General features: G+C 43.9%; 1 protein-coding gene and 1 long non-coding RNA gene across 2 annotated transcripts in view; one reads left to right on the top strand and one right to left on the bottom strand.

Moving 5' to 3' along the window:
* The window catches only part of DNHD1 (dynein heavy chain domain 1), a 458,413-nt gene that overhangs the window by 184,321 nt on the left and 247,830 nt on the right, over positions 1–26,262 (bottom strand). The window contains exons 23-28 of the mRNA XM_077299004.1: positions 18,783–18,933; positions 15,944–16,226; positions 11,061–12,390; positions 9,730–9,896; positions 8,682–8,862; positions 990–1,092 (exon numbers count right to left, since the gene is read on the bottom strand). Coding sequence (XP_077155119.1) covers positions 990–1,092; positions 8,682–8,862; positions 9,730–9,896; positions 11,061–12,390; positions 15,944–16,226; positions 18,783–18,933 — 2,215 coding nt within the window. The remainder of the gene's footprint in view (positions 1–989; positions 1,093–8,681; positions 8,863–9,729; positions 9,897–11,060; positions 12,391–15,943; positions 16,227–18,782; positions 18,934–26,262) is intronic.
* On the top strand, positions 501–24,731 carry LOC143817523 (uncharacterized). The gene is made up of 3 exons (XR_013224168.1): positions 501–614; positions 9,708–9,812; positions 24,696–24,731. It is a non-coding gene; the product is annotated as an uncharacterized LOC143817523 (long non-coding RNA).

Here is a 26,262-nt window from a genome sequence, read left to right as displayed (position 1 = left end):
GACACAGGGCAGACTGACAATGGCGGAGACACAGGGCAGACTAACTATGGCGGAGACACAGGGCAGGCTAACTATGGCGGAGACACAGGGCAGGCTAACTATGGCGGAGACACAGGGCAGGCTAACTATGGCGGAGACACAGGGCAGGCTAACTATAGCGGGGACAAGAGGCAGACTGACAATGGTGGAGACACAGCGCAGACAGGCTATGGCGGAGACACAGGGCAGACTAACTATAGCGGGGACATGGGGCAGACTGACAATGGCGGAGACACAAAGCAAAAGAGAGAACTGGGTCAAATGAAGGCAAATGACAATCAGGCATGGAGCAGAGGGAGAGGCTACCTGATATAGGGCGAATAGCGAAGAACTTCCGGGTCAGGTAACCTCCGGGATCACGAACGACGACCAGCCAGTGGGAGTGCGCGTGCTTAGCCAGAGCAGGGAGAAGAAGTGCGCACGCGCAGCCGCCGGGAACCAGAATCCAGCGAGGAAGCAGGAAGAGAGGAGAGCGGACAGCGCAAGGACACTCCGGGGACGCGCAGAGCCGAACATACATGCCGGAAGCCGGAAGAAGACCCAGGAGAAGCGGCAGCAGCAGCGCGCTGGTACAGGTGAGTATGTAAAGGGCCAGGTGCGGGAGGCGTGACACCATGTTCCTGTACGGTCAGATACGGTCATTGCACAGCACAGCAGGGGCACATTTATAAGATTATCTCAGCACAGGAACATTTTATTATATCAATTCCAATTGCAGAAATTATTATTATTCCAAGATCTTTTGATTAAATCACCTTTGTTTATTTTAAAACAACTTTAAGTTTATGGATGCAACGTAAAAAAAATGGGTAAAAGTTCACGGAGTATGAGTACTTTTTCAAAACACTGAATGTATACACTGATAATACAGGGGGGTGTATATATATATATTTTTTAGACCCCCCGACCTGTCACGTGCCTCCTCTGGCCTCCATGTTACATGTACAGACCTTCTCCGCCTCCTGGAGTTGGCGCGAGCAATCCTCCATCTTCTTTGTGCACTCGTCTTGCACATTACTGACTTGCTGCACCCGATACATAGCGTGCCGGAGCCTGGAGCGACACACATCATTATACGGAGGGCCACACACGCCGAGTAACGTGCTCAGCCAGGTCCACCCATGCCAGAAGGAGAACCCGACAAGACAAATTATACCGTGTGATTAATTACCAAGAGTTACCCAAAATACAGATGCTGTGCATGAGAAAGTAAGTACACCCTCACTGCTTCCATAGTAATGACCAGAGTCAGTAGCAGCCAGATGCTGCCAATCACATGGCCGTGTCACCTCTATAAAAGCAGAAGTTCAGGCATTCTGCTGGTCTGGAGCGCTCAGGGATGTGTTCACACACTGCCAAGGAGGAAAGACTTCAGCAAGGATCTTAGCTGCTGCCCAGAGTTATAAGGTCATTTCTAAACAATACGTAGAGGTGTACGGCGGTACACAACATATAGAGGTGTATGGCTGTATATAATGTATAGAGGTGTATGGCGGTACACAACATATAGAGGTGTATGGCGGTATATAATGTATAGAGGTGTACGGCGGTACACAACATATAGAGGTGTATGGCGGTATATAATGTATAGAGGTGTATGGCGGTACACAACATATAGAGGTGTATGGCGGTATATAATGTATAGAGGTGTACGGCGGTACACAACATATAGAGGTGTATGGCGGTATATAATGTATAGAGGTGTATGGCGGTACACAACATATAGAGGTGTATAGCGGTATATAATATATAGAGGTGTATAGCGGTATATAATATAGAGGTGTATAGCGGTATATAATATATAGAGGTGTATAGCGGTATATAATATATAGTGGTGTATAGCGGTATATAATATATAGAGGTGTATAGCGGTATATAATATATAGTGGTGTATAGCGGTATATAATATATAGAGGTGTATGGCGGTATATAATGTATAGAGGTGTATGGCGGTACACAACATATAGAGGTGTATGGCGGTATATAATGTATAGAGGTGTATGGCGGTACACAACATATAGAGGTGTATAGCGGTATATAATATATAGAGGTGTATAGCGGTATATAATATAGAGGTGTATAGCGGTATATAATATATAGAGGTGTATAGCGGTATATAATATAGAGGTGTATAGCGGTATATAATATATAGAGGTGTATAGCGGTATATAATATATAGTGGTGTATAGCGGTATATAATATATAGAGGTGTATAGCGGTATATAATATATAGTGGTGTATAGCGGTATATAATATATAGAGGTGTATGGCGGTATATAATGTATAGAGGTGTATGGCGGTACACAACATATAGAGGTGTATGGCGGTATATAATGTATAGAGGTGTATGGCGGTACACAACATATAGAGGTGTATAGCGGTATATAATATATAGTGGTGTATAGCGGTATATAATATAGAGGTGTATAGCGGTATATAATATATAGAGGTGTATAGCGGTATATAATATATAGTGGTGTATAGCGGTATATAATATATAGTGGTGTATAGCGGTATATAATATATAGTGGTGTATAGCGGTATATAATATATAGAGGTGTATAGCGGTATATAATATATAGTGGTGTATAGCGGTATATAATATATAGAGGTGTATAGCGGTATATAATATATAGTGGTGTATAGCGGTATATAATATATAGAGGTGTATAGCGGTATATAATATATAGAGGTGTATAGCGGTATATAATATATAGTGGTGTATAGCGGTATATAATATATAGAGGTGTATGGCGGTATATAATATAGAGAGGTGTATAGCGGTATATAATATATAGTGGTGTATAGCGGTATATAATATATAGAGGTGTATGGCGGTACACAACATATAGAGGTGTATAGCGGTATATAATATATAGTGGTGTATAGCGGTATATAATATAGAGGTGTATAGCGGTATATAATATATAGAGGTGTATAGCGGTATATAATATATAGTGGTGTATAGCGGTATATAATATATAGTGGTGTATAGCGGTATATAATATATAGTGGTGTATAGCGGTATATAATATATAGAGGTGTATAGCGGTATATAATATATAGTGGTGTATAGCGGTATATAATATATAGAGGTGTATAGCGGTATATAATATATAGTGGTGTATAGCGGTATATAATATATAGAGGTGTATAGCGGTATATAATATATAGAGGTGTATAGCGGTATTTAATATATAGTGGTGTATAGCGGTATATAATATATAGTGGTGTATAGCGGTATATAATATATAGAGGTGTATAGCGGTATATAATATATAGTGGTGTATAGCGGTATATAATATATAGAGGTGTATAGCGGTATATAATATATAGAGGTGTATAGCGGTATATAATATATAGAGGTGTATAGCGGTATATAATATATAGTGGTGTATAGCGGTATATAATATATAGAGGTGTATAGCGGTATATAATATATAGTGGTGTATAGCGGTATATAATATATAGAGGTGTATAGCGGTATATAATATATAGTGGTGTATAGCGGTATATAATATATAGTGGTGTATAGCGGTATATAATATATAGTGGTGTATAGCGGTATATAATATATAGAGGTGTATAGCGGTATATAATATATAGTGGTGTATAGCGGTATATAATATATAGAGGTGTATAGCGGTATATAATATATAGTGGTGTATAGCGGTATATAATATATAGAGGTGTATAGCGGTATATAATATATAGTGGTGTATAGCGGTATATAATATATAGAGGTGTATAGCGGTATATAATATATAGAGGTGTATAGCGGTATATAATATATAGTGGTGTATAGCGGTATATAATATATAGTGGTGTATAGCGGTATATAATATATAGAGGTGTATAGCGGTATATAATATATAGTGGTGTATAGCGGTATATAATATATAGAGGTGTATAGCGGTATATAATATATAGTGGTGTATAGCGGTATATAATATATAGAGGTGTATAGCGGTATATAATATATAGAGGTGTATAGCGGTATATAATATATAGAGGTGTATAGCGGTATATAATATATAGAGGTGTATAGCGGTATATAATATATAGTGGTGTATAGCGGTATATAATATATAGAGGTGTATAGCGGTATATAATATATAGAGGTGTATAGCGGTATATAATATATAGTGGTGTATAGCGGTATATAATATATAGAGGTGTATAGCGGTATATAATATATAGAGGTGTATAGCGGTATATAATATATAGTGGTGTATAGCGGTATATAATATATAGAGGTGTACGGCGATATATAATGTATAGAGGTGTATGGCAGTACACAACATATAGCGGTGTATAGCGGTATATTATAGAGGTGTATGGCGGTATATAATGTATAGAGGTGTATGGCAGTACACAACATATAGCGGTTATAGCAGTATATAATGTATAGAGGTGTATGGTGGTATATAATGTATAGAGGTGTATGGCGGTACACAACATATAGACGTGTAAGGCAGTATATAATGTATAGAGGTGTATGGTGGTATATAATGTATAGAGGTGTATGGCGGTACACAACATATAGACGTGTAAGGCAGTATATAATGTATAGAGGTGTATGGTGGTATATAATGTATAGAGGTGTATGGCGGTACACAATGTACAGAGGTGCATGGCGGTACATAATGTACAGAGGTGCATGGCGGTACATAATGTACAGAGGTGTATGGCGGTATATAATATATAGAGGTGTATAGCGGTATATAATATAGAGGTGTATAGCGGTATATAATATATAGAGGTGTATAGCGGTATATAATATATAGTGGTGTATAGCGGTATATAATATATAGAGGTGTATGGCGGTATATAATGTATAGAGGTGTATGGCGGTACACAACATATAGAGGTGTATAGCGGTATATAATATATAGAGGTGTATAGCGGTATATAATATAGAGATGTATAGCGGTATATAATATATAGAGGTGTATAGCGGTATATAATATATAGTGGTGTATAGCGGTATATAATATATAGAGGTGTATAGCGGTATATAATATATAGAGGTGTATAGCGGTATATAATATATAGTGGTGTATAGCGGTATATAATATATAGTGGTGTATAGCGGTATATAATATATAGAGGTGTATAGCGGTATATAATATATAGTGGTGTATAGCGGTATATAATATATAGTGGTGTATAGCGGTATATAATATATAGAGGTGTATAGCGGTATATAATATATAGTGGTGTATAGCGGTATATAATATATAGAGGTGTATAGCGGTATATAATATATAGTGGTGTATAGCGGTATATAATATATAGAGGTGTATAGCGGTATATAATATATAGAGGTGTATAGCGGTATATAATATATAGAGGTGTATAGCGGTATATAATATATAGTGGTGTATAGCGGTATATAATATATAGAGGTGTATAGCGATATATAATGTATAGAGGTGTATGGCGGTACACAACATATAGAGGTGTATGGCGGTATATAATGTATAGAGGTGTACGGCGGTACACAACATATAGAGGTGTATGGCGGTATATAATGTATAGAGGTGTATGGCGGTACACAACATATAGAGGTGTATGGCGGTATATAATGTATAGAGGTGTATGGCGGTACACAACATATAGAGGTGTATAGCGGTATATAATATATAGAGGTGTATAGCGGTATATAATATAGAGGTGTATAGCGGTATATAATATATAGAGGTGTATAGCGGTATATAATATATAGTGGTGTATAGCGGTATATAATATATAGAGGTGTATAGCGGTATATAATATATAGTGGTGTATAGCGGTATATAATATATAGAGGTGTATGGCGGTATATAATGTATAGAGGTGTGTGGCGGTACACAACATATAGAGGTGTATGGCGGTATATAATGTATAGAGGTGTATGGCGGTACACAACATATAGAGGTGTATAGCGGTATATAATATATAGAGGTGTATAGCGGTATATAATATAGAGGTGTATAGCGGTATATAATATATAGAGGTGTATAGCGGTATATAATATATAGTGGTGTATAGCGGTATATAATATATAGTGGTGTATAGCGGTATATAATATATAGAGGTGTATAGCGGTATATAATATATAGTGGTGTATAGCGGTATATAATATATAGTGGTGTATAGCGGTATATAATATATAGAGGTGTATAGCGGTATATAATATATAGTGGTGTATAGCGGTATATAATATATAGAGGTGTATAGCGGTATATAATATATAGAGGTGTATAGCGGTATATAATATATAGTGGTGTATAGCGGTATATAATATATAGAGGTGTATAGCGGTATATAATATATAGTGGTGTATAGCGGTATATAATATATAGTGGTGTATAGCGGTATATAATATATAGTGGTGTATAGCGGTATATAATATATAGAGGTGTACGGCGATATATAATGTATAGAGGTGTATGGCAGTACACAACATATAGCGGTGTATAGCGGTATATTATAGAGGTGTATGGCGGTATATAATGTATAGAGGTGTATAGCGGTATATAATATATAGAGGTGTATAACGGTATATAATATATAGTGGTGTATAGCGGTATATAATATATAGTGGTGTATAGCGGTATATAATATATAGAGGTGTATAGCGGTATATAATATATAGTGGTGTATAGCGGTATATAATATATAGAGGTGTATAGTGGTATATAATATATAGAGGTGTATAGCGGTATATAATATATAGTGGTGTATAGCGGTATATAATATATAGTGGTGTATAGCGGTATATAATATATAGAGGTGTATAACGGTATATAATATATAGTGGTGTATAGCGGTATATAATATATAGTGGTGTATAGCGGTATATAATATATAGAGGTGTATAGTGGTATATAATATATAGTGGTGTATAGCGGTATATAATATATAGAGGTGTATAGTGGTATATAATATATAGAGGTGTATAGCGGTATATAATATATAGTGGTGTATAGCGGTATATAATATATAGAGGTGTATAGCGGTATATAATATATAGAGGTGTATAGCGGTATATAATATATAGAGGTGTACGGCGATATATAATGTATAGAGGTGTATGGCAGTACACAACATATAGCGGTGTATAGCGGTATATTATAGAGGTGTATGGCGGTATATAATGTATAGAGGTGTATGGCAGTACACAACATATAGCGGTTATAGCAGTATATAATGTATAGAGGTGTATGGTGGTATATAATGTATAGAGGTGTATGGCGGTACACAACATATAGACGTGTAAGGCAGTATATAATGTATAGAGGTGTATAGCGGTATATAATGTATAGAGGTGTATGGCGGTACACAATGTACAGAGGTGCATGGCGGTACATAATGTACAGAGGTGTATGGCGGTACACAATGTATAGAGGTATATGGCGGTACACAATGTACAGAGGTGTATGGCAGTATATAGTGTATAGAGGTATACAGCAGTACACAATGTACAGAGGTGTATGGCAGTATATAATTTATAGAGGTGTATGGTGGTATATAATGTATAGAGGTGTATGGCGGTATAAAATGTATAGAGGTATAAGTCAGTACACAATGTACAGAGGTGTATGGCGGTACACAATGTACAGAGGTGTATGGCGGTACACAATGTACAGAGGTGTATGGCAGTATATAGTGTATAGAGGTATACAGCAGTACACAATGTACAGAGGTGTATGGCAGTATATAATTTATAGTGGTGTAAGGCGGTACACAATGTACAGAGGTGTATGGCAGTATAAAATGTATAGAGGTATAAGTCAGTACACAATGTACAGAGGTGTATGGCGGTACACAATGTACAGAGGTGTATGGCGGTACACAATGTACAGAGGTGTATGGCGGTACACAATGTACAGAGGTGTATGGCGGTACACAATGTACAGAGGTGTATGGCGGTACACAATGTACAGAGGTGTATGGCGGTACACAATGTACAGAGGTGTATGGCGGTACACAATGTACAGAGGTGTATGGCAGTATAAAATGTATAGAGGTATAAGTCAGTACACAATGTACAGAGGTGTATGGCGGTACACAATGTACAGAGGTGTATGGCGGTACACAATGTACAGAGGTGTATAGCGGTACACAATGTACAGAGGTGTATGGCGGTACACAATGTACAGAGGTGTATGGCAGTATATAATTTATAGTGGTGTATGGCGGTACACAATGTACAGAGGTGTATGGCAGTATAAAATGTATAGAGGTATAAGTCAGTACACAATGTACAGAGGTGTATGGCAGTACACAATGTACAGAGGTGTATGGCGGTACACAATGTACAGAGGTGTATGGCGGTACACAATGTACAGAGGTGTATGGCGGTACACAATGTACAGAGGTGTATGGCGGTACACAATGTACAGAGGTGTATAGCGGTACACAATGTACAGAGGTGTATGGCGGTACACAATGTACAGAGGTATATGGCGGTAGACAACATACTTCAGGACTTGGTCTCTAGTAACGCCCCTGATGTGATGTATCACTACAATGGCCCAAACAGATTTCACCAGGAACTTCTCTCTCTATTTAGGGTGTTCCCTCTGCCCTCTGCTCAGACATGTGGGGTTGGCCTAAGTGGTCACTCTCTCTATGTGTTCCTCCATTGTCCTCACCTCTCCTCCTCCTTGCCTATGGTTTTCTGTAGTTCTGAGGAGATTTTCATATAAATGTGTATGAAGCTAATGAAGGCCTTCGGGGAGGTCAGTGGGAGATGTGGCCACTGCCGATGACAATAATCCTGGGCCAGGAGATGGATGAAGGACATTAGCCTGGAAATGCTGGAGGCTGAAGAACCTGGTTAGAGAAAATATAGATGAAAGTGAGGACATCTGTAACCACAATGCAGCATGATCGAGGCTGTCCTGTTGACCGAGGGTGGGATGTCGTCCTGTGGACCCAGGGTGGCATGTTGTCCTGTAGACCCAGGGTGGGCCGCCACCCTGTTGATCCACTGTTGGCCGTTATTCCTTAAACCCAGGGAGACAACGCTTGATATAACCACTAGCTATTACCCACCACAGATTGAGCACTGAATAGAAAATCAATCAGATACTGATGTGTCCGATATCTCGGCAACTAATATGGTACGTCCACGTTCTGTGGACCCTAACCGGTGTATCCTGCCTGGTGCCTCTCACGGGTAAGCACTGCCGCTCTAGCCTTATAATTCTATGCCACATGGCATGTGCTTTATCACTATATCATTATGGGTGTTTGCAGCAGCTGCCTGCGTGTAGCATAGCTATGCACAAATAGGCTTACTGGCATGTGTACACCGGGGGTTTATCCACTTCTCTTTTAAAAACATCCTTGCATAAATTATGTACTTATGTGTGCTTTGTATGTCTTTTTGTACTTTGCTACTAAGCGTGTTAATTATATACCTACCAATAAAGCCTTGTTTTAATTAAAAATATTTGCATGCTCCTAGTTTTCTCCTGCTATCATCGACTGTTATGGAGTTGCTTTTCTCTCTCGGTGGGGGGTTTTCTTGCACTATTTAGTGCTTGCAGTCTCTCCCCCCCCCCCCCCCGTGTGTATCTAATATGTTGCCTGATTTTGTTATCATTAATATGGTAATATGTGTGGGCATTATCCTCAGTGATCTATCCTGAACACAGACCACTTCTGTTCCCCAGGCCAAGAGTGCGGCGCTCTCACCTCGTATTTGGTAACGATCCAGAACCTTCTCTGAAACCCGCTGGAGAGATGGGAGGCTCCATGGATGATACACATCTGTGAAGGTTAGTCGCTGCAGCGGTGGTGGAACGGCTCTGATCTTCTGAAGGAATATCACATGAAAGTTACTGCGCACCTGAGTATTGTACCTAGGAGAAGACAAGCGGAGATCAGTGGATCTTACATCTTGTATTAGCTGAAACACAAGATGACTCCTGGTAGAACCTCCATCCATATTCGTAGTCTATGATAGCGGGGTAGTATATCCCATATACTGTGTCTCCTCATCCCTAGTTACTGTCACACATTATGCGTCCCATTATCCCCATCACCCACATCCTCTGCCCCATATTGAGTGCCCCATTACTCTTCTTCTAGACGAGTGTTATGTGTCCCATCATCACTACGTTCTCCCTCATATTAAGTACGTTACCTCTACCTTTTGCCTTAGTTATGTACTCAGCCACCCTTCTTTCTGTGTGTAGTGTGACCCATCGCCCTCATCTTCTGCCCCGTGTTGTGTGCTTAGTCAACCTTACCTTCTGCCCCGTATTGTGCTCCCCATCATTCCTACCTTTTGCCCCTATATTATGTGCCCGGTCACATCCACCTTCTGCCCCGTGTTGTGTTCCCCATCATTCCTGCCTTCTGCCCTATGTTGTGTGCCCCACTACCTCCGTCTTCTGCCTCCTGTTGTGTTCTCCATCATTCCTACCTTCTGCCATATGTTGTGTTCCCCATCATACCTACCTTCTGCACTATGTTGTGTGCCCCATCACCTCCACCATCTGCCCCGTGTTGTGTGCTCAGTCAACCTTACCTTCTGCCCCATATTGTGTTCCGTGTAATTCCATTCCCATGTTGTGTTCCCCATCAAACCTAACCTCTGCCCTATGTTGTGCCCCATCACCTCCACCTTCTGCCCCATGTCGTGTTCCCCATCAAACCTACCTTCTGCCCTGTGTTGTGTGCCCCATTACCTCCACCTTCTGCAGCGTGTTGTGTTCCCCATCATACCTACATTCTGCCCAATGTTGTGTGCCCCATCACCCCAACCTTCTGCCTCGTATTGTGTTCCCCGTCATTCCTACCTTCTGCCCAATGTTTTGAGCCCTGTCACCTCCACCTCCTGCCCCGTGTTGTGTTCCCCGTCATTCCTACCTTCTGCCCAAAGTTGTGTGCCCCGTTACCTCCATCTTCTGCCTCCTATAGTGTGCCCAGTCACCCTTCTTGTCATGTGTTGTGTGATGGGTTGACCCCATTTTGTTGTCATACATAGTAGTATATTGCTGGATTGCTCCCCATCTTCTCACCTCTCCCTCAGGGACTTATTGCTGGCATTCTTATTACTACTCTTGCCATTCACGTGAAGCATGTCCTGCAGGACGGTCTCTTCCTGTTCTGTGCTGTACAGGCCTGGAAACGTTCCTTCTCGTATTAGAGCTTCCAGCTCCTTCTGGGCACTTTGAGAAGTTCCTTCTGACAGAATGGCTGCAGAAGAACCATGCACAGCAGCTCTCCGACAGGCCTCTCGGATCACACTGTGACGTTCTTCAGAGGTCTCTTTGCCACTGAGCTCCAGCAGGGCACACTGGGTGAGCTGGGCAGCTAGTCGTGCCAGACTTCTCCTCCCACTTCCAGGGTGCTTTGACAAGAGTAAAATGTGCCCCCTTGGAATTCGAAGAACACGAGTCAGGTGGGCAAGATGGTGGCAATCCTCAGGACTTAGTGTCAGTTGGTGGTCGGTCTGCATGCTGCTTAAAGCATCACTCGGTCTCTCTCTATAGGAGTCAGATCTCACTTGAACTCCATGGCTGTAGTCATGGAAGAAGCTGAGATCCTGCAGATTGTCCTCACTCCTCAGCAGCTCCAGGGGAAGGAGTGATTTTCTGGGTGATTTGGTTATGTCACAGGAATTAACGTCTGGTTGTGCTCGCACATCTTCATTGATGATCAGATCTGTCTCCATGCTTGTAGACTTTGGCTGAAGTTGACTCTTTCTATCGTCATCGCCGGATACTGGATCTACCATCCCGGTAACATCTGCTGCACTATCCGAGGTGTGCTGTCTGCTGAATGTTCTCATGGCACAACCTCGTAAGAGATCCCTGAATATACTCCTCTCCTCATAAGTCTCAAGATCATCTCCAAACGTGCGCAAAGCTTCATGTAACCAAAGCCGCACAATGCCACATTGTGTGAGGTCTGCAACTGAGCTACTGGTATGGGGTATTGTGGGAACATTGGGACCCGGGGATGGGCACAGAAAGGTCATGCTCTGGAGCAATCTGTGCAGGTGGTGAAGGGAAAAGCAGTATTTTGATGGAAAAGCTTTGGTTACTTGGTGGTAAAGACATACGGAAGCAGCAGCCAAAGCTTCACTAAACTCTTTCGGCTGCTGGAAAGATACCGACTTTTTCAACCAAACCATAAAGCGCAAACTGAACAGACTGAGAAGAGCTTCTGCACCGGAGGGGGTCATCACAAGGACACAAAACAGACGACTGAGTCTTGGGCATAGCGATCCAAAGCCATCTTCAGGAGGCGAAGTGGTGGCCAAGAAGCAGCATTGTGGTCCAGAATCACCATCTGACACAATATGACGTACGACCTCCAGTGTCGGCTGTGTCCCGTTACTAGGGTCTGTGAAGACACAGAAGTTCTTACATAGAAGATGATGGAGAGTGCCAATCTATAGAGTAGAGGAGGACAGCAAGTGCCAATCTACAGAGGAGGACAGCAAGTGCCAACCTACAGAGGAGGACAGCAAGTGCCAACCTACAGAGGAGGACAGCAAGTGCCAATCTACAGAGGAGGACAGCAAGTGCCAACCTACAGAGGAGGACAGCAAGTGCCAACCTACAGAGGAGGACAGCAAGTGCCAACCTACAGAGGAGGACAGCAAGTGCCAATCTACAGAGGAGGACAGCAAGTGCCAACCTACAGAGGAGGACAGCAAGTGCCAACCTACAGAGGAGGACAGCAAGTGCCAACCTACAGAGGAGGACAGCAAGTGCCAACCTACAGAGGAGGACAGCAACTGCCAACCTACAGAGGACGACAGCAAGTGCAAATGGAGAGAAGAGGACAGCAAGTGTCAATATACAGAAGAGGACAGCAACTGCCAATCTACAGAGGAGGACAGCAAGTGCCAATCTACAGAGGAGGACAGCAAGTGCCATCCTACAGAGGAACTGTGTGGGAATACTGTGCAAGGGGGCCCTGTGGGAACACAATACTGTGTAAGGGAGCTGTGTGGGAACATAACACCGTGCAAGGGGCTGTGTGGGACAAAAAATACTCTGCAAGGGGGACATGTAGAGACATAATACTGTGCAAGGGACTTGTCACGACTCTCGACGGGTGTCCCGGGACCAAGGGCTCATTCTCTCTCCTTAACGCTAGGGGCACCCTACCTTGCCCTGTGTCCCCAGGATTATTTGTGATAGTGAAGACGCCGGGGCCACGTATCTTGCCCTCAGTCAGTACCCTTCCCCCACCCAGGGAAGAGGGGAGTAGTAATATACCGTAATACACCAACAACACTAACAAGGTAATACGAACAGGAATAAAGGAAAATACTAAACATACAAATATACTCACACAGATAACAGAGAAATGCATTGGGGAGTGGAGGATGGGGTAAAATCAAAGAAAGAGAATTATCACACACTCAAATCCTAGCAACAGTCACAGATAAATCCACCAAACGCCTTCACCAATAACCAACAACAACCTCCAGCCATGCAGCATAAGCTATCTCTGACAATGAGTGCTAGCCAGGGCCCAGATTATATAAGGGATGGGAGGGGCTAACAGTGAACAGCTGAGAGGCTTAATGCAGGAAACCTTCCAGGAGCTCTCAACTGAGCAGATTAACCCCTGCACTGCTAAAAATAAACCAGCACCATTTAATATGAAGGTGAAATACAGTTGAAGGAGAAATCAGACTCTGTGCTCTTCTGGCTCCTCTTTGTTGAGGTAAACTTGTGACAGGATCCGTGAGGGGATACATTACTGTACAAGGGGGCTGTGTGGGAACACAATATTATGTAACGTGGATGTGTGGAGACATAATACTGTGCAAATGGGGACATGTGGAAACACAATGCGGTGCAAGGGGGATGTGTGGAGATAAAATATTGTCATATATTGTCATGACATAAAACTGTGCAGTGAGCAATGTGGGGACATAATACTGTGTGAGGGGCTGGGTGGGGACATAATACTATAGAAGGGGGACGTTTCGGGACATAATAACATGCAATGAGCAGTGTATAGACATAATACTGTGTGAGGGGCTGGGTGGGGACAATATACTGTACAAGGGGCCGTGTGGGGACATAATACTGTTTGAAGGCCATATGGGGACATAATACTGTGTGAGGGGCCGTGTGGGGACATAATACTGTTTGAAGGCCATATGGGGACCTTATAATATGTATGGGGACTTTGGGGGCATCGTACTGTATTGGGAGCTGGTGATCTAAGTGCTGAATAACAGGAGCAGATGATTTGTAAACTGTATAAGAAGCAGCACATTATCGGCTGCTGACTCGCTGCTACAGGTCAGAATGCAGGGTTCACTACGCCCTGTGGTAACATCTACTAATGCTAATCAATATTAAGTGATAACTTATAAAGCCATAATAATAACGGGCAGATATTGGTTCGGCCTCCACAACAGTCACAGTCTCTCATGTATCCCTATGGGAAAATGAATTGCCCCCCGATCTGTGGTATCAGAGTGCTTGTGACCCTACATGTGAAGAGCCTGAGAGCTGCGGCATCATCCACTGCTGGAGGCGGCTCGATGAGGTTGGAGACGCATTGCTGTTACCTGCAGGCAGAGCACCGCTCTTGTCTAAGGACGGTGACCGGTATTGAAGGTCATTCCCACAACTATCCCAACTGCACCTCCAGTCACAACCCATGGACAAGAGTGGCGCTGTTCTTGAAAGAAAGTAAGGAAGCAGCCATGTTTGTAGCTTCATTCAGCCCCTGCACTGATCGGTCCCTGGAACACATGCAACACACCAAATTCATCTTCATCTTCTCATTAACAGAAAGCTCTCTTCATTTCTAAAGATTTTATGCTTCCAATTTACCGGCGTACACAATTATCCCATCGCTCAGCCTGCACGCTTATCCCAACTATCAGCCTGCACGCTTATCCCATCCATCAGCCTGCACACTTAACCCATCCATCAGCCTGCGAGCTTATCCTATCCATCAGTCTGCACGCTTAACCCATCCATCAGCCTGCACGCTTAACCCATCCATCAGCCTGCACGCTTAACCCATCCATCAGCCTGCACGCTTATCCCATCCATCAGCCTGCACGCTTATCCCATCCATCAGCCTGCATGCTTAACCCATCCATCAGCCTGCACGCTTATCCCATCCATCAGCCTGCACGCTTATCCCATCCATCAGCCTGCACGCTTAACCCATCCATCAGCCTGCACGCTTATCCCATCCATCAGCCTGCACGCTTATCCCATCCATCAGCCTGCATGCTTATCCCATCCATCAGCCTGCACGCTTATCCCATCCATCAGCCTGCACACTTAACCCATCCATCAGCCTGCGAGCTTATCCTATCCATCAGTCTGCACGCTTAACCCATCCATCAGCCTGCACGCTTAACCCATCCATCAGCCTGCACGCTTAACCCATCCATCAGCCTGCACGCTTAACCCATCCATCAGCCTGCACGCTTAACCCATCCATCAGCCTGCACGCTTATCCCACCTCTCAGCCTGTACGCTTATCCCACCTCTCAGCCTGCACAATTATCTCATCCATCAGCCTGCACGCTTATCCCACCTCTCAGCCTGCACAATTATCTCATCCATCAGCCTGCACGCTTATCCCATCCAGCAGTCTGCACGCTTATCCCACCTCAGCCTGCACGGTTATCCCACCTGTCAGCCTGCACACTTATCCCACCTGTCAGCCTGCACACTTATCCCACCTATCAGCCTGCACACTTATCCCACCTCTCAGGCTGCACGCTTATCCCACCTCTCAGTCTGCACGCTTATTCCACCTAACAGCCTGCACACTTATCCCACCTATCAGCCTGCACACTTATCCCACCTAGCAGCCAAAACAACTACCTGATCTACTGAACAGCAAAATTATCCAACCAACTAAAATCTGACCTACTACTTCACACAAATATCTGACCTACCAGCTTGGGCTTCGTGCAGATCATCCAGCAAAAAGAGTCTTCTCCCACGAAGCGCTCTTGCTCTTGGCAGCTCGATGGTGTGAGGCGCTTCATGCTGGGTTTTCAGAATTTGTCGGAGATGTGTGGCTTGTAGCAATGAGTTAACTGGAATTCGGATAGATTTGGCTCCAGGAGGGACCAATGATTGGGCCAGGGTGGTCTTTCCACTACCAGGAGCCCCGACTAATAATAATGGTAGTCCAGACTGGACTATGAATCGAGCAGCATAGAAGATACCTTCACTCTGAAATATTTAAAGGGGAGTGGATTATGGTGGAATATAGTAGGAGAAAAAAGTAAGTGGGGCGTATGGAGAAAAAAAAACAGGCAAGCGGAGGGATACAGGTGAGTGGATGGGAGACTGACAAGTGGAAGGGAGACACAGGCGAGAAGAATAGAGCCACAGGTGAGAGGAAGAGAGACACAGGCGAGTGGAAAAGAGATGGGTGAGTGGAAGAGAGACACTGGCCAGCAGAAGAGAGACACAGGCCAGAGTAAGAGAGACATAGGCGAGGGGACACAGGTGAGTGGATGGGAGACTGACAAGTGGAAGGGAGACACAGGTGAGAAGAGCAGAGACACAGGCGAGTGGAAGAGAGACACAGGCCAGCGAAAGAGAGTGTAATAATTATAGGGGATAACTCAGGAGACTCTTTGCGTGGAACAAGACAACTACAGGACACAGTTTTATAAGTGGTAAAGTCTATATTATCACACGGTGATTCAGACAGGTGCAGAGAGAAACTCAAGTCCACAACACTTGGTGCAAATAATAAATGCAGCTTAGCAGTCTATAGGAAACTTCAGAGGAAAATGCAATCAAGCAGAAAGTCTATGGAGCACAGTTATTCTTGAGGATACTTGACACGAATAAATCCTTGTCTTAGTCCAGGCACAGATAGATGTGCTATAAGGCAGTTCAAATCATATCTTAGCTCAACCAGGGAGGCCTGGTTAATAGTCTCAGGTTATTGCAAAGCAGCAACAGCTTACATGTCCAGCAAAAGCAGATGAAGTAAACACGAGCAGCAGATGAAGGAGGATAACTGGAAACTGGTGTATGCAGCAGGAACTCAGAGCAGAGTAGCAGGATAACCACACAGGTTCACAAGAGCAGGTGTATAGCCAGGGAGTAATCAGAGGTCTGGAGCTGGATGCAAGGCAGAATACTCTAGCACAGACTGAAGGCTGGGGTGGAGTTATATAGCAGGAAGACACAGTGCACATGAGACCAAAGACGCCATCTTGGAAGAGGGCAGTAATGCACAAAAAGTAAAAAATGTTCAGAGTCCTGACAGAAAGACATAGGCGAGGGGACACAGGTGAGTGGACGGGAGACTGACAAGTGGAAGGGAGACACAGGCGAAAAGAACAGAGACACAGGCGAGTGGAAGAGAGACACGGGCGAGTGGAAGAGAGACACAAGCCAGCGGAAGAGAGACACAGGCCAACGGAAGAGAGACACAGGCCAGCAAAAGAGAGACATAGGCGAGGGGACAAAGGTGAGTGGATGGGAGACTGACAAGTGGAAGTGACACACAGGTGAGAAGAACAGAGCCACAGGCGAGTGGAAGAGAGACACATGCGAGTGGAAAAGAGACACGGGCGAGTGGAAGAGAGACACGGGCCTGCGGAAGGGAAACACAGGCCAGCGGAAGAGAGGCACGAAGAGAGGCACAGGCCAGCGGAAGAGAGGCACATGCCAGCGGAAGAGAGGCACAGGCGAGGGGACACAGGTGAGTGGATGGCAGACTGAAAAGTGGAAGGCAGACACAGGCGAGAAGAACAGAGCCACAGGTGAGTGGAAGAGAGACACATGCGAGTGGAAAAGAGACACGGGCCAGTGGAAAAGAGACACGGGCCAGCGGAAAAGAGACACCGGCCAGCGGAAAAGAGACACGGGCCAGCGGAAAAGAGACACGGGCCAGCGGAAAAGAGACACGGGCCAGCGGAAAAGAGACACAGGCCAGCGGAAGAGAGACACAGGCCAGCGGAAGAGAGACACAGGCCAGAGGAAGAGAGACACAGGCGAGGTGACACAGTTGAGTGGAACGGAGACTGACAAGTGGAAGTGAGACACAGGTGAGAAGAACAGAGCCACAGGCGAGTGGAAGAGAGGCACAGGTGAGCGAAAGAGAGGCACAGGCGAGCAGAAGAGACACAGGCGAGTGGAAGAGGCACAGGCGAGGGGACACAGGTGAGTGGAAGAGAGCCACAAGCGAATAGAAGAGAGACACAGGCGAGCAGAAGAGTGGCACAGGTGAGGGGACGCAGGTGAGTGGATGGGAGACACAGGTGAGAAGAACAGAGCCACAGGCAAGAAGAACAGCCACAGGCTAGCAGAAAAGAGGCACGGGCGAGTGTAAGAGAGACATAGGCAAGGGGACAAAGGTGAGTGGAAGAGAGACATAGGCAAGTGGAAGAGAGACATAGGTGAGAGGAAGATAGGCACAGGCAAGTGGAAGAGAGGCACAGGTGAGTAGAAGAGAGGCACAGGCGAGTGGGAGACATAGGCAAGTGGAAAAGAGACACAGGCGAGTGAAGAGAGACACAAGCAAGGGGACACAGGTGAGTGGAAGAGAGACATAGGCAAGTGGAAGAGAGACATAGGTGAGTAGAAGAGAGGCACAGGCGAGTGGGAGACATAGGCGAGTGGAAAAGAGACACAGGTGAGTGAAAGGGAGACACAGGCAAGTGGAAGAGAGACACAGGTGAGTGGACACACCTGAGTGGCAAGAACACAGTCAAGTCAAGAAAAGCAAGTGGGGTAGTAACCTTGTCTGTTCCCCTCACTGCGTACCTGTGGACGGCCCGCTCCAGGAATTACTGTGAGAGTCAGTCCATCAGATGCAGGGCTGAGCTCAAAAACGGAAGTGTCTCGTGGAATTTCAGTCTGCAGGACACAGTGTCCAAGAGATTTCCTCAAAAATCCATCAAATTCATCACGAAGTCTGTGGGAACAAGACAATATTATCTCTATAGGGTTTTAAATCCCTATGAAAAAATCCTTTAAATGTTATCTTTTATTATTATGTATATAAACCTTAATTAATGGAACCAAAATCATTGAGTCATTGAGTGTATCTGAGCAAGCGAGGGACATGTCCTTTCTGCATCCCAAAGACGAACCTGATATACTGAGCAGTATACTGGGGGACAAGCGGTGCCAGAGATGATCACCCAGAAATAACCAGATGTGCAGTCAGGCCCCCTGCACATCCTCTGTCTCCCACCTCTCACTGGTCTGTACATGCAGAACAATACTCCGTGATGGAGGATGTATCCAGGACAGTCTTCATCAGGATGTATGGCACTGAGAAGTGGTGTCCCATCGCCTCTCAACAGCAACAGCTGCATTAACACTACAGGACGCCCCTCTGCCTCCGTACACTCATCTGATATGCTCGATATGCTCATCAACAGGGCTCCCCAATAATCTCACCAAATGCATTTCCCCTTACACATTTAGAGCTTCATCAGGGGATCTGCAACAGAGGACTTCTGTTACAGATTGTGAGATCTTTTGGAACACCTGGAGTGGACCTGCAGATCCACGACAACGAACCTCCCAAGGGTGAGCTGACCAGGTAGACCACCCCCTATACAGGGAGCGTTAGGGGCAGACCCAAGGGAGACTATTGCTGCAGAAGCTGGAACCTGGAGACAGGGAGTAGGAGGTACAAAATAGAGAAGCTGGACGTAGGAAGGACAGAGCAGGGTAAGATGAAGTACAGTTTGGTAAGAGCCGAGTACAGGTGAGACCAAAGGAGCACTGGGAAGGGGAAGACACAAAGGAAGCAGGACAGGACAGAGACACCAGACTAACAGTACGGAGTGGACACTGGGAAGGCTGGACGACGAGACAAGGAAGCCTGGGACAGGCAGAGAAGCTGAACTGGCTGGACAGAGCGGAGACTCAGAACAGGCAGAGCAAAGACAAAGGTGGACCTGAGTCACAGAAGCACAAATGACAGACAGGCAAAGAGCAGAGGAAGGAATCGCCTTAAATACATGGAGTGCTGGAGGACTTCCGGGTCACGGTCCTCCAGGATCACAGAGAGGAGATACAGAGCGCCTGTAAATCAGAAAGAGGAAGTGCTGGAGTGGGCGGTGCGCACGCGCACCCAACGAGAACCAGGGAGCGGAGAAGAATGAAGGAGAGGATGTGCGCCAGCAGTGGGAGCGCGCCGCAGCAGGTAAGTATGAGCGGGGGAGCGGCGGTGGTCCCGGCAGCTGCAGAAGGAGTGGTCGTGACACAGATGGTGAAGGGGTGGGGTGTATCATTGCGTCATCACAACCTCCATCTCCTGCAAACTAGGGCATGTTACATCGGGATGTCAGGAAACGGATAAATCGGGAAGCCGAGATGTGGTTACAACAGGACGTCGGGAATAGTGATGAGCGCATTTGTTTGGAAAACGATCGCCAAACATAAATTCAGCACGAATATTTCACATTTGGATTCATGATCAGAAACCGGAGCAAAATTTAATAAAATCGGTAAAAATCGGTAACATTCAATAAAAATGCGGGAAAATATTTGTGTTGCCATAAAAATATTTTCAGCACTTTAACAACGATAATGATGGTGTATGGTGAGCGTGGGGCACGTGTTTGATGAGGGGAGGGGGTTTGCAGAACTCAGGAGTGGCGTTCTTGTAAGCAGTCTTTTTTTGCCCTAACTTTATGTGTGCATATTGCGGCTAGCCAATGAGGGCGCAGGAAACATCCACAATGTCCTGACACAACGGCTTGTGTCATAGACACTAACAGCGCAGTGAGGCTGCTCCTCACGCTGGCACTGTTAGCAGTATGACTTTAGCTAGTTAGTTAGGCGGTTGTATATCAGTCAGATTGTGTAGCTAGATTGTGTCCAGTGTGGCTGTTACATTTACCTTCCAGCATTTTTTTTCTATTTTGGCCATTACTGAGGTCCACAGACAAAGCCAGCAGGGCACATGTCCTACACGTGTGTTGTGCGCTGCTTCTATTGTGCTCCATGCACGAGTATAGCATTCTAAATAATATTACATCTCTAGCTAAATGTGAAACAGCGGTGATATGAACCTGTCTGCAGACCTAAGGCACATTAAAAAAAATTATAATTTTTCAGTTGCAAAAAATTAGACAACCCGCCGTATAACACTTTGTCATTTGGTTGGGTTGAAATTAAGCTGTAGAGGCCTGATCCAGAGGCCACAAACAAACTCTTCTGTTATTAACGTTATACAGTAGGGGACCTGACTGGAAAATTGTTTGTAGCATAACTTTGTCATACAGGACTCATCCACACTCAAGCAATTCTTTTTTCTGTGACTAACATGATACAGCATGCCATATTTCACCTTGGAATTTACTGTCGCTGAAATTCAGATGTTTGGAGAGGTGGTGCAGAGTTTAAATGGACTCTGTCACCTGAATTTGGAGGGAACAATTTTCAGCCATAGAGGCAGGGTTTTCGGGTGTTTGATTCACCCTTTCCTTACCCACTGGCTGCATGCTGGCTGCAATATTGGATTGAAGTTCATTCTCTGTCCTCCGTAGTACATGCCTGCACAAGGCAATCTTTAAAATTAAATTTTTGTTGCTAATACTGTGCTCCTACCACACTATCTGAGCAACATGACTGGGAAAAAGCAAGGCCATGGTGGAAGGGGAGTTAGGCTTGGTGGTCAAGGTGTATGTGGAGTAGGTGGTAATGTTTTTGAAAGCACTAGTAAACCAACATCACGTCCTATGCAAAGACATCTGATCACTTCTGTTGCTGGACAGGCTACTCCACTACCTTTCTTTGTCAGAGGCACAGCAGTATGCCTTGTTAATGAGGCCCAGAAAGAGCATGTACTCGAGTGGATGGCAAGTGCAGCTTCAAGTGGCCTCTCCTCCTCTTCCTCCACCTCAACATCACACCCAGTACAGTCCACAGATGTGGCACCAAAAGTCTCATTTCCCCCCGTGTCCCAACTATCCAACCGTTCAACTGACTGTATGGAACCACAGATGGGTGAGTCTGTAGAGCTGTTCACACATTCTATGCCATGTTCATCAGAAGTGTACTCAAAAGCTTCGCAGAGTCAAGAGGAGGAAATCTGCACCAATGCCCACAATTTTTTAGCTTGGATCCGGGGCAGGACAAAGTATGGTCCGAACTGCATCCTGACCCACGTCTTCAGATGTTAACCCCTGGGGGGAGCCGATCCTGATGAGACTCGAATAGCTGAGGCTCACGCAGACTGTACTGTGCTTGCTGTCAGGGCAGGAAGAGGAAGATGGTTACTCCAATGGTGAGGAATGTGATAACACAGAGGATGATGATGAGTGTCACGAATCACAGGGGGATAACTTTATCATCCCCACTGCTCACACCAATGTGTTCTGAACCGGGGTTGTTTGGTTGCCCCGATTCTTTTTTGAAGGGCATTTATCTATATCCCACTTCCCAGATCCGGTTTGGAACTTGCAGCTCTCTGGCGCCCCCTTACCCTCAGGTCAGACTAGGTACTGCACCTAGGATAAGTAGCCTGCCAGAAAGGCTGCCTTACTATGTACTGGCTAATGGGCACACCGCAGCGAGGGCAAAATAACTACTCCCACTCAGGCAGGAACAATAACACTGGTCAACAGCATTTTTGGTGCCAAAGATATTTCATCGAATTTAGGGTATTTTTGGGGTGCTGATTCTGAATATGTCATCAGTTTTGCCAGATTGGCTCAAGTTTTTGAGATGTTTGGTATCTTATTTATAGCACTTGTTGGTAAATGCGACGCATCATCTCATTAATTTCTTTGGATTAGTACTTGAACTGAGCAGTTCTCAATATAGTTTTGTGTTAATTAGTGTTCTAAAAGTTTGTTCATAGTTTGATTTTTGCACTAACTTTATGTTGTTGTCTGTTTTCCAGTGAAAAGCATGAACTCATCAAGAAGAAGTTGTCTTAACGATCCAGACTCATTCTGTTACATTTGTGGTGAATACACACTGCCAAAACATAGAAGAAACATAACAGACTTCGTAAAAAAAGTGTATTTTGCCTATTTTGGGGTTATGCTTGGGGACCAAGACAAGTTTTGGGCACCACACATAGTGTGCAAAGCATGTATCGAATTATTACGAAAATGGAGCAAAGGACAAAGAAAAAGCTTCAAATTTGGTGTTCCAATGGTGTGGAGAGAGCCAAAAAATCATCATGATGACTGATATTTATGGTAAACACAGGTACAGGCACATCTTCACAATGAGGGACAGGCCTTCTTGCAGATTCCATGTTACTCCCATTTTCGTTTCTTATGCTTATTGAATCCTTGCACTTGCACTGCACAGAAATAACAGTCATCATGATGATTTTTTGGCTCTCTCCACACCATTGGAACACCAAATTTGAAGCTTTTTCTTTGTCCTTTGCTCCATTTTCGTAATAATTCGATACATGCTTTGCACACTATGTGTGGTGCCCAAAACTTGTCTTGGTCCCCAAGCATAACCCCAAAATAGGCAAAATACACTTTTTTTACGAAGTCTGTTATGTTTCTTCTATGTTTTGGCAGTGTGTATTCACCACAAATGTAACAGAATGAGTCTGGATCGTTAAGACAACTTCTTCTTGATGAGTTCATGCTTTTCACTGGAAAACAGACAACAACATAAAGTTAGTGCAAAAATCAAGCTATGAACAAACTTTTAGAACACTAATTAACACAAAACTATATTGAGAACTGCTCAGTTCAAGTACTAATCCAAAGAAATTAATGAGATGATGCGTCGCATTTACCAACAAGTGCTATAAATAAGATACCAAAAATCTCAAAAACTTGAGCCAATCTGGCAAAACTGATGACATATTCAGAATCAGCACCCCAAAAATACCCCAAATTCATTAAAATATTTTGGACACCAGAAAAAAAAATTTTTTTTGTTGACCTGTGTAATTATCAACGCATATCACCACAGACTCTTGGATGAGTAAGCATGGCCAAGGGCATTACATCTTGCTGACTGGGCACTGGGTGACTCTGGTGGCTGTGGGGACAGGCGCAGCTCCACAAGTCTTTGAATCCCCAACGCTTGTAGGACAAACCTCTACATTTAACACCTCCTCCACTGCTTCTGCCTCCTCTAGGGCCTCCACCTGCGCCCTCAACCTCTGTCTTAGGCTGGTTTCACATTTGCAGTTGTGTCCGCAGCATTTCGGCCGCATACATCCGCATGCGTCGTGTTTTCCTATCTTTAATGTTTGGGACGCAGGTAGATGCGTTTGTATGCTTTTGGCTGCATTTGACTACGCATGCGTCATTTCGGCTTGTGTGGCTGGGCGCGGCTAACGCAACATGTTTCAATTTTGGTGGCGGGCAATTTGCTGCCGCTAAACGCATGCAGATGCTTGCGGAAGGAATGCGTTGAAACAATGCATTACAGTCTATGGGAACGCAGGTGTTCGATAGCGTTTTCATACGCATGTGTTTTTCGAGAGTAAACATGTCTAGACACTGTTTAGCCACCCTCCCACACACACAAAGATAGATAAAAAGGAGGTGTGGGCACTGGCACTACTCTACAGACCCCTGGAAGCAGACAGACTTTGAAGCAGACTGGAACCGCTGCAGGAGAATCACAACTTTGGATAATGTGAGAAAAAAGGACAGACAGACATTTGCTTTTAGACATTTTTGCTACTATCTGTAGTATGTACTAATTTCTGTCGTTTTTTTCTTGCAGCATTCATGTCTTCCGCCTTGACTTGTGAGGAGCGCCTGGACGGGAAAGTGAAGTGAGTACATTCCCTACTGATTGGTTAGTATTCTCTGTCACATATATATATATATATATATATATATATATATATATATATATATATATTTCTTTTTATCAGACCACTTCTTCCACTGCAGCGGAGGCAGAGCAGGAGCAGCCAGCACACGTACTCTTGGCAAGACGGCGTGTAAGGATACTTGACGGATTTTTTTTCTTTCAATGACTATACTATTCTTGCCTGTTTTTTCATTTCTTCACTTTGCTTCTATCTTCCCTTTTTTGTCTTGACTACTATTTTATTCTTGACTTTAACTTATTCTTTCCTGTTTTCTGTATCTCTTGTTTTCTTTCTTTTTCTTATCTTTACAACATTAACCCCTTCACCCCCAAGGGTGGTTTGCACGTTTGACCGGGCCAATTTTTACAATTCTGACCACTGTCCCTTTATGAGGCTATAACTCTGGAGCTTCAACGGATCCCGGTGATTCTGACATTGTTTTCTCGCGACATATTGTACTTCATGATAGCGGTAACATTTCTTTGATAGTACCTGCGTTTATTTGTGAAAAAAATGAAAATTTGGCAAAAATTACGAAAATTTTGCAATTTTCCAACTTTGAATTTTTATGCCCTTAAATCACAGAGATATGACACACAAAATACTTAATAGGTAACATTTCCCACATGTCTACTTTACATCAGCACAATTTTGGAAACAATTTTTTTTTTTGTTAGGGAGTTATAAGGGTTAAAAGTTGACCAGCAATTTCTCATTTTTACAACAAAATTTTTTTATAGGGACCACATCACATTTGAAGTCATTTTGAGGGGTCTATATGATAGAAAATACCCAAGTGTGACACCATTCTAAAAACTGCACCCCTCAAGGTGCTCAAAACCACATTCAAGAAGTTTATTAACCCTTCAGGTGTTTTACAGGATTTTTTGGAATGTTTAAATAAAAATGAACATTTAACTTTTTTTCACAAAAAATTTACTTCAGCTCCAATTTGTGTTATTTTACCAAGGGTAACAGGAGAAATTGGACCCCCAAAGTTGTACAATTTGTCCTGAGTACGCCGATACCCCATATGTGGGGGTAAACCACTGTTTGGGTGCATGGCAGAGCTCGGAAGGGAAGGAGCACTGTTTTACTTTTTCAACGCAGAATTGGCTGGAATTGAGATCGGACGCCATGTCACGTTTGGAGAGCCCCTGATGTGCCGAAACAGAGGAAACCCCCAATTCTAACTGAAACCCTAATCCAAACTCCAAACACACCCCTAACCCTAATCCCCACCGTAAATGTAATCCAAACCCTAGCCCTAGCCCTAATGGGAAAATAGAAATAAATACATTATTTTAATTTTTTTATTTTTCCCTAACTAAGGGGGTGATGAAGGGGGGTTTGATTTACTTTTATAGCGGGTTTTTTTTAGCGGATTTTTATGATTGGCAGCCGTAAAACACTGAAAGACGCTTTTTATTGCAAAAAATATTTTTTTGCATTACCACATTTTGAGACCTATAA

The sequence above is a fragment of the Ranitomeya variabilis genome, chromosome 3 (genome assembly GCF_051348905.1).
Source record: "Ranitomeya variabilis isolate aRanVar5 chromosome 3, aRanVar5.hap1, whole genome shotgun sequence".
NCBI lineage: Eukaryota > Metazoa > Chordata > Amphibia > Anura > Dendrobatidae > Ranitomeya > Ranitomeya variabilis.
Note: the sequence above shows the minus strand (reverse complement) of the source record. Positions and strands in the feature narration are given on the sequence as shown.